The 9,651-nt window shown below is 34.0% G+C and overlaps 1 protein-coding gene across 3 annotated transcripts; it reads right to left on the bottom strand.

Annotated features, from left to right (window-relative positions):
* Positions 1 to 2,947: 2,947 nt before the first annotated feature.
* Positions 2,948 to 9,096, bottom strand: LOC145752710 (uncharacterized). 3 transcript variants are annotated; one of them, XM_082569035.1, is made up of 4 exons: positions 8,508 to 9,096; positions 5,435 to 5,642; positions 4,715 to 5,160; positions 2,948 to 3,825 (listed from the first exon to the last, which is right to left on the bottom strand). In XM_082569035.1, coding segments are annotated over exons 2-4 (573 nt in total). In that variant the 5' UTR covers positions 5,560 to 5,642; positions 8,508 to 9,096; the 3' UTR covers positions 2,948 to 3,823. The 3 variants fall into 3 exon arrangements, with proteins under 3 accessions (XP_082425161.1, XP_082425160.1, XP_082425159.1); XM_082569034.1 differs by lacking the exon at positions 2,948 to 3,825 and having other exon boundaries at positions 3,902 to 5,160; positions 5,435 to 5,571; positions 8,508 to 9,094; XM_082569033.1 differs by lacking the exon at positions 2,948 to 3,825 and having other exon boundaries at positions 3,902 to 5,160; positions 8,508 to 9,093.
* Positions 9,097 to 9,651: the final 555 nt, after the last annotated feature.

Raw genomic sequence — 9,651 nt, 5'->3', positions numbered from 1 at the left:
CTTAACGCAAACTTTTATTAAATTGCGCCTAAAAACGTCAAACCGTCGGCATTGGGTACATTGTAAACTGGTTAAGACATAGTTCTTTGGTTTACGGATTATACTGCAGGCAAACTTTGTTCAACAAAAAATAATAAAATATATTAATATATAACGTATGTAAATATGTTTAACAAATGTTCAGTTGTAAGAAGCAGGTTATATCCTGACTAGATCATACTACTTGACACCAAAACAAAAAAGAATTTTAAAATCAATAAAACATACTTTCAACTATTGATTTGAAATGCAAAATTGCATTTTTAGAATACTCAAGTATACTTTCTCGTTGTTTATTTAAAAAAAAAACAGATGTTTGACCTTTAGAAATGTAAAAAAAACTATAGTGGGGGTTATAAAATTCCAAATATCAAATTTTAAACCCAAAATATAGAAATGGTTACTAAAAATAATGACGTGAATATCTACTGAAAACCCTTTCAAAAAAATGAACAAAATTTATCCATGACCTCACTACCTTGTTGTTGTAGAAAACAAAGAGGTGACAAAATCCATAGGAAGTTGAAAGTTTGTGGGGGATTAAAATAATAAACTTGTTTGGTTGTCGAGGACAAATCGCGGAATAAAAAAATAAACTTGAACAATAGAGCGGTTATTAAAAGCCATATCCTTTGCTATCGTTGAAAAGTTTTATCAACCCGATTTCAAAACTAACACGAATCAGTATTTATTTCGAGCAATATTTTTTAATATTTCTATGGGGTGGTTTTATTATTTTAACAAACATGATGAAGTAAAAAGAAAATAAAAGGATTTTGATGTATTGATTTGTTGGTTTCAACAGGCAGATGCGTAAGCATTGATGTTAAGTCTAATGACACATTTTTTGTTATATTTTCGCAAAAAAACAACTATCATTCGTTGTTTTGCATGTCACCAAAACAACACACTTTCCGTAATTTTTATATTTGGACGCGTTTACCTCAATGGCTCTTGAAAATGCTACGATTTGATTTATTTAGGAGCGATATCAATCTAAACTGTCTAAACGTTCTATGAACTGTAACGGTAAACGCTTAAGAATGATTTATGAGATGCCCTATAAATAGAGGCAAACTTTGCCCTCCACTTATCACCTTTTTACAAAAAATCTGACACGATAAAAAAATACAATCGAATATAATTGGATATTTAAAACATATCTGTAAATATCGTATGGGCCTTTAAATTGTCATTCATACAGTCGGGTGTTACTTAGTAACTACACAGATTATAAGATTATTAGTGTCATAAACCCACGGAAGGCGTTGTTTGATGTGATTTGACCTAAAAATATTTAAATGCGGAATTAATATAGGCCATGGTCTCACGTCCGCACTGAGCATACAAATTCGTGGAATTTGTAAATGCGTTTGTTTCACATTGAGTAAACATGCCTTTTAAAAAACTAACGTTGCTCTGACCTAACAATAACATCTTTACTCATATCACGAATGAGGTCTAGTTAACGCCGAAAATTGACCCCAAAATGCCATAAATTGCTCTTAAATAGCCTAAATATATTTTTGTTTTCGTACGCAACCGTATGACAAGTCAACTTAAAATGTTTTTGATGTTTAAACAATGGGGACTTATTTAATGTTTACTTAGAGAAAAATACAAGTTTTAATGCTTGATGTAGTGTATATACTACAAGAAGGGTAAGTGCAAGTCAGATGAATTTAACTGTGAACTCGTTAGCCATTTCTCTTACTTATAATGATATACAGGAAGAAAATAATTTCAATATAAATGAATAATAACGACAACAGGCCAAGAGAAATGTTTATACCTGACGCAAGATAAACGTATTGGCTATTAGTCTACGTTGTTTTAGCCTTTCGGCCATCAACAGCGCATTTAAATAGGGGGACAAATAATATGACGTATCACGGTATGATTCGATTTTCATTGCTAATGACCATAAACTAATAAACAAATTAAATTCGAAATATTTTGGTAATTTCCAGGTGGATGTATCAGAAACTCTCCGTGACGGAACAAGAGTTTACATTGTGACGTTACAGAGTGTTATTATTAACATACACAATCAATTTTCTCGTAAAGCGGACGTCTAGTGTTTACAAATGAAATATAGATTAAAAATATACACATCAAACAGCAATAGACCATTTCACAATAAGCTCAAGCCATAACAGGCCTACTTGTGTCTTTAAGTTAAACAACTCAATTTGAACCTGGCGTAGTTCATTTTTTGCTATGTTTATGTTTACATCACACCAGTGACGTAGCGTTAATATTAACTTAACCACTGTAGCTTCCTGATGATGGTGTTCTAAGGTAGCAAATTTAGCGGTAATTGACCGTATTAGGCCATCTTCCCAACGACCTAATGCAGCAACGGAATGCTATTAGCTTATGTATTTTAGGTAAATTTTTTGTAATTGTGACGTAAGACTATATGTTTGTTACGCGTGGTTAGGCATTAACGCCCTTTTCGCCGTGTGAAAATTTCACATATATTTATAATTACGCGCGGTCTATAGCAGAATTCGGATTATTCCCTAGTCTACCTAACACGAATTTAGACTTATGTAAACAATCGTGATTTACTAATTGGTTTGTTTTAAATATATTTTAAACGATCGAGTCATTTTTTACAAAAGGGGGTATATATAAAATACTTTTTTTTTATATGCTGAAAATGCTTTTTAAACAGGGATAATAATAATTTAATATATTTATAAACACATCATTCGTGCTTTCACTTAGTACTATGTTGTTTTTGATTAGGCTATAGTCGAAATTTAATTGCTATGTTTGACCAATCAAAAATATAAAGCTGTCCTTTCTAAGCAATTCCATATTTTCTTCGGCTTAAATTAATGCTTTGTTTGTTTTTTCTATTTTTTTATTAAAATCTTACAGTGGTACATTTTTTAAAATATCTATAGGCAATGGAAGCAAAACAACAGGATTTTCGTTTAAAATAAGTAACAAGGTTTTAAAACGACAAAAATAAACTAATAATACTAAACGTACAAAATGCGTAGAACTTTTCTTAACTTCGTATCAGACAATATATAAAAACAAATAGGTTAATGTTAATATAATAATTAGTTGTGTAAAAAGTGCAAAAAAAATCCCCAAACCAGGGAAACTCATTTAATAACTAACCCGCTAGCGGGCAGTGTTTTAATCGGGCTTGCGTGAATTAGCTGTGCAAAAAAAATATTTGTTAATTTTTGGCCAAAATTTTATTAAAAAAAATAAGGTAACTTACTATGTTACTTATTATAAGTTGGGTTAATAGGCTGTGTGCTAAAGGCGTGCTGCAGTTTTTTAGGTCAGAAAAAAATCCTGAGCAAATAGTCGGTGGAAAAAGTGTGCGTGTGTAAATAGAACATAATATAAATAAAAAATAAATAACTTTTATAATAATAAAAAGAATAGCTCAATAAAAAAGGTATAAAAGTATAAATAAAAGCAAATGTGCAATCTAAAAATAAAACTAAGAGGAAGTGGGCCTTAACCGTTTTCCGTTACGGAGAAAGTGAAACTCGTAATTTTCTGTGAAATCGAATTGGGCCTACTAATATCTTTATAATAGTTCGGATACAATTTCTTTCGAATTGACCCGGTCGGTTGTGTGTTTACTTTAGCAAAAAGTTGTACAAGGATTAAGCCAGTGTGTGAGTCTCTGTCCCCGGGCATAAGTACAAGGTGAGTCCAGCCTTACTTGCTCTTGCTAAGTTGATGCCTTGACCCCGGGCCCATCGGCGTAATCATACGGCGACTCAGTAAGGTAAAGTCCGCCTTTCGATTCTGTAATCGATATAAAATAATCGTCAAAATATGCTCTTAACTGGTCGAATATAAAACTAATCATGCCATTTTTTAAGGAACAATCATATTTATATGTATTTACATAATTGAAGCGGATTTCATGCAAAGACAAAATCGTAGTTTCACAGTAGAATAATGCAACTAATAACGCAAAGGAAAATTTCCCAATCGGTAAAAATTCACAGGCAAAATCTTCATGCAATAAAAATTCAAAAAATTGAAAATAAATTAGAAAATTTACGAGTACCACGCGTATAAAAGTAAGAGAAAACTATGTACATAAGTATTCCGCAAATAGAAAAAAAAATTCTATTTTGCCGCTTATAAAACAAGCTTCGTCGAATAAAGAACAAAAAAAAAGATAACAGTTGTAGCATGCAACTATCTTGAATTCGTAAGCAATTACCATGCATTTAATAAATAATGAAAGAAAAAAAATAGTTTTACGTGCGAATGGTTTAACTATGCCGTCTATAAATAAAATATAGAATAATAAAGGCATTATTTAAAATTATTTAAATAATTTTTGCCATTATTTCGTCATTAGGATATAATAGGCGGTCAAAAAAAAAGTAATCAAGGTATGCTATTCATGCCACTACAGTAAAACATCAATTTAAAAAAATCATTTAAAAGTTTTGAGTAAATATTTCAAATATACGTAAAACGTATTGATGGTCAAAGTAAAAGAAAATAATTTACTTCGTTGCAGGCTAATATAAAATGCATGCTTTTTTACTAGGTTACTACTAATACATAGCATCAGCTGCTTCCGGGATGCAACATTGCTGTTTGTACATGCATAATCAGGCCGAATACGGTAAGTTTTATTCGCCTTTAATGGATCATGCCAAGGTTTTACACTCACATTTTTTAGCCGATGCTCGTACGATCTCTGCCGCTCGGCTAACCTCGCCTGAGTACTCGATTTCGGGCTGGACGACAGCTGCGATTGCGTTAACAACATCATCACCTATCATATCATCTTCCAGCATTGTTGCGATGGCCTCGACGAGCGATCTTCGTCCTCTGGATTTTCGTCCTCGGCGCTTCTTTCCCTTCCTGTTCTTTCGGTTTCGCTTTCGTCCCTTTCGGCCCCGTCGTCGGTTTCCGCCGGATCCACTTCCGTGACCGTGACCTCGGAGTTTTGTGATTACAGTCGGGTTGACATCACTGGGTAAACCCTCATCTAATTCGATTTCTTGTCCGCTGGTGTTAATGCGTTCCAACAGTTGCGAGAGGGCCAACCTTCGAATGTGGGATTGCTTCTCGCGTGCGTTTTTGTTAAGAAGTGAAGTTTCCGCTGATCGCTTTCTGCGTTTTACAAAAAGGTTTTAAAAAACGGCGTTGCAAATAACAAACAGGCCATTTAAACGTTTTTACATTCAATGCCTTCAAACAATGCACTTTATTTTTTTAATAAAATTTAAACCATCACAGTAACGAAATTGACTTAAAAAACACAGTAACGAAATATAAAAAAAAATAAATAAAAAAAAAAAATTAAAAAATAAAAAGTTCTTTTTGCTTTTCAACATAAATGGCAAAAAGAACTATGCATTCTTCTTAAAAAAATTAAAGGTCTTACCGTAATGTGTGCGTGTCATCTTCCGTTTCGGAATTGTCTTGTTGGTTAAAAATTGCTCGCGCAAAAGCAGTTCCACAAACGCTGAAAATGCTCAGAATAACGATTGAAATCTTTGCAAAGTTCATCTTGCAATATGTCTAAGTATGCGATAAATTCAATAATACAATTTGGCAAAAACTTCTTTTAGTTTAAATTGGTAATGCTAGTTCTAGAAACAAAAACAGTGATATTTTTAATTATGTACATTTGTATAAGCGAAATAAATGTCAAACCTAAACCCTTTAACTCAATTTCTAATCTAGTCTTAGTAAGTTACAGTTAAATTTTAAGTCAGCAATTTATAAGCATGCCTTTGGTTAACTTGCTAAGTAACTTTTTTTATCGGTTGCAGATAAGCTCAAAAACGAAATAGCTACGACTACCTGTATCGTTCGCTCGTTTTTATACGCACAAAAGTTACTGTTTCCCTTTTTCGTGCGCCAATAAAAATATTGATTTCCAACCAAATTTTAACGATTTCGGCCTAACGCTACAAGGAAAGGAATTTCCGCCATTTCATAACAAAATTGAAAAATACATAAAAACTTATAAAATATATTGTTTCAGAGGAGTAAATTTTAATTTTTTTGAACAAAGTATTCGCGCAAGTTGTCTGAAAGTATATGCGATGAGGTAATGCCTCTGCGATCGTGGCGTCTAATTATCCCAGTAATTTGTAGTTTAAACGTACCAATTCGCGTAACGATTAAACGAATCAAAAAGATGACGGCATGTTTTATGGTAGTCGTTAAACGGTTTCGTGACGTCACCACCGTACCATCCAAATTCTGGACTCGAGTTTTCTTCCACTACAAAGAAAAACAGGACTGAGAACATACAGCTCGGTTTATTGACCCGTTTAACATAATTAGTTGGTCAGCAGACACACACAGTACCGTAGCGGGATCATAAATTATGACGTCACAAACATTTCCGAATCTTTCCCGGCTCGAGTTCAATTAACAGCATTTCTAGTAAATTTTGGAAATACTATCGGCGATACAATATGCGGCGCGGAAAACAATGGCAAAGTGTGACGTCAGACGCGGGATGCGATTGTATCATGGGTGACTTAAAGTCGAAAATAGATTCGCTGTTATTTTCAATTCACTATAGCCAGGCATAGGCGGTCAAAATCGAATTCTAACAAAAAAAACATCGCCAACATGCATTAGAAAAAATGAATCCACACGATACTTCCCGTGACGTCAGCAATTTCTATTTTCGGGAAAAAACACACACTTGATACTAAGTCGTTGAAAAATTGAGCGAAAAAAATGTTAAACAAATCCTGAATACGATCTTAAGAATTCTAACGCGTTAAACTATATTAAACTTGGGTTAATAAAACGAATACATTGTAGAATAGCAAGAAAGACCCACACAAAATTCCTTTTTGCCTTTGCGTTATTGATAAAACTCATCTGCCCAAATGCGTCGCCAAAGCGTCAAAGCGAGTATTAAGATATACTTTTTGATGATTTATCGTGTAAGGCATGCTCCTAATCCGACGTTTTCTTATTTCACGTAATATATCGTATTCGTTTGGAAGTTACTTTTCTTCCTAACGTCAAGGCGTACTACGTATTACGCACTGCTTTGAAGTGCAATCCTAGGTAATCCACGATACCCAAACACGGTAAGGTTAACAAGTTGATTGATCATAAACTTATCAATGCCTTATTAATTCGTTGCCACTGCGTCATTCAAGATATATTAAAATAAAAAACTAGTTTTTTTAAGGTAAACCTTCTGTGCTATGGTATAGATACAAAGCTAAGCGTTTAACTGTTTGTTTGACCCGAACTCACGCCCATCTAAGCTACCGCGATTAAAGAACAATGACACGAGATAAATCAGGTGTTTTTGTTAACCGATGACAACTCAGGTTCAAGTCGAACACAGGTAATTAATTCAGTAGTGACGTCGACGGGTCGCTGACACAAGGTTAATACCGTTCCGTCGTATTTGCACGTTTTCGTCGCTAATTAGTAAACTTCAAAAGGAGAAAGGGAGTGGACTAAGATCTGATTACGGCAAAAACATCATCTAATAGTTGTAATGACGTTCCAAAAATTAGACCCTAAACGGCCGGTCGCAAACAAATTTAAAAGGAACAAACCAAGGTATCAAGCCCCAAAATCCAAACTTCAAAGCCTAATGACATGCCGAACGACAACAATTTGTGATAAAAATATTACCAATCTTGTTTTCGAGCCCCCAAAAACAACCGCATTGTCGCTTTAACTGCGGCAGCCGAGGAATGCGCGCGCATTAAAAAAATGGCGCCCAAACAACATGTGTTTAATATTTCAATTGTAGCCGGTTTGGATTAGGGTAGGCGTAGGCCCGAGTTAGCCAAGCTAGAAACTAGGGCGTAGGCCATCTCGTTATAACATTACAGCAGATTAGCTCTCATTCAAATAACGCTACACCCGACGATTATAGTGTGGGATATCTCACTATACCAGCTACAAGGCTGATGCATCAGACAAAGGTCTTCTGCAAATAACTTTCGACGTGCTATTTTTAGCGCGCAGCCAGAGCTTTAAAGCCTTTCTGACATGCGATATATTGTGGTCTTAGGCCGCAACCGCCATTTACCAGCCGTGGAATGCCTCACAAACAAAATAATTACAGACAAAACAAAAATGCGCCGTAATAGAAAAAGTGCGCTTTTTGTACTGCGACGTTTTTTTGGGAGAGTATTTGCGCAATATGTTACGTCGATTAATAACCTCAGAAAGTCGTGATATATCATGCCACACACGACTTTACAACTTGCGAGAATAATCGGAAGGCGCGCAAACAAATAAATATAACTGACTGCTACACCCTCTAAAATACGTTACAAGAATATTAAATGACCGGTTTGTGTTAAATCATTTAAGTAAGCTTATACGTACGTGACTGGAAAATTAACATACATATATTATCACAACAAATATATAAGTTCAAGTTGTTTTTATTTTTTTAATGTACCACGAAGAATTAATGTAACCATTAAAAAATATAAATGAATTTAGGTACTTACCGATTAAGATTTTTTATTGGGAGGAAAAATTCAAGTTAACTCTTCGTATTTTTTACACAAAACAAGGTAGATGGTCTTAAGACCTTAACCCTGTGGTCTGAAAAAAGCTGGGAAAACATTGATAATTATTTATTTTTAGTAATTAGAGTCGAATTGATTAAAAAATATCGATAAAGCTAGTTGTTATTCGTATACTGTTCTGATAAGTTTGAAATATAAATAAGTTTTTATCATCTGATTAAAAAAAAAGATTAAATTCTCATATGACTCGAATAAAAAATTAATATGTATATACGACTGCTTAATTCTTAAAACTAATTTATTAATTCACAATATGTTGCAATACCAGTTTGATTTTTTTTTCAACTATCTTAGGATACATGTCTTGAGACTAGGGCGTGAGAAAGCTTGCGAAACTTCAGGCTCACGCAAAACAGGGCCTATGTATAGGTCCCTATGGTTGCGGATAATTGAACCCGACGACATAGCTCCCCTACCAAGTTGTAGACATTAATTTTAACATGAAATATTCATTCTCGGGCTGATAGGTGTGATGATATTGCCCGTTTAAGTGCTCCAATTGGAAAACAAGTAGGAAAACTGGCGAGCGCAACATGTTTCGGACCTCTTATGAAAGAGACCAGACAAGCAAGCCGTTACGGGCGATTTGCAATGTTTCGGGCCTACCTTTTAAACAGGTGATACGATATTCACTTTCGAGTTAGCGTACGCCGAACATGGGTAGGGAGGACTACTTCCTTTCGGATGTCATTTGACACCGCGTTTAGCGGAGTTGTTGATTAGGCTTAGACAAATCATCTAGTCCAAGGCATAGTATTATGATTAACGCGTATAGGTTTAATCAATAGGATTTTTATGGTTACAAATTTTGAGCTATACATTTAATAATATTGGCATGTATGCAATATTTACGTCATTCTTTAAAACAATTAACAAATCGATCAATCAAAAATTGAGATTTTCTTACGTAACTCACATGGTGATTTTAATAAATAATTCTTTTTCTATTAAGTACTACATTTTATTTTTTTGATTTGTGACGAAATATATTTTATATTATTTCTATGAATTGTCACGGATTTATTTTGACCTTTATATAACTGGCACTTTAAATTATCCAAAG

Source organism: Corella eumyota, chromosome 5 (genome assembly GCF_963082875.1).
Source record: "Corella eumyota chromosome 5, kaCorEumy4.1, whole genome shotgun sequence".
Lineage (NCBI taxonomy): Eukaryota > Metazoa > Chordata > Ascidiacea > Phlebobranchia > Corellidae > Corella > Corella eumyota.
The sequence above is the reverse complement of the archived record's forward strand: the minus strand, read 5'-3'. Positions and strand labels throughout refer to the sequence as shown.

What these genes read in the sequence shown, in the direction of transcription:
- LOC145752710 (XM_082569034.1), bottom strand. Translation starts at nt 5,559, where the DNA reads ATGAACTTTGCAAAGATTTCAATCGTTATTCTGAGCATTTTCAGCGTT. An exon ending in GATGACACGCACACATTACG is followed by an intron (nt 5,161 to 5,434) that starts GTAAGACCTTTA and finishes TGTAAAACGCAG; the next exon opens with AAAGCGATCAGCGGAAACTT.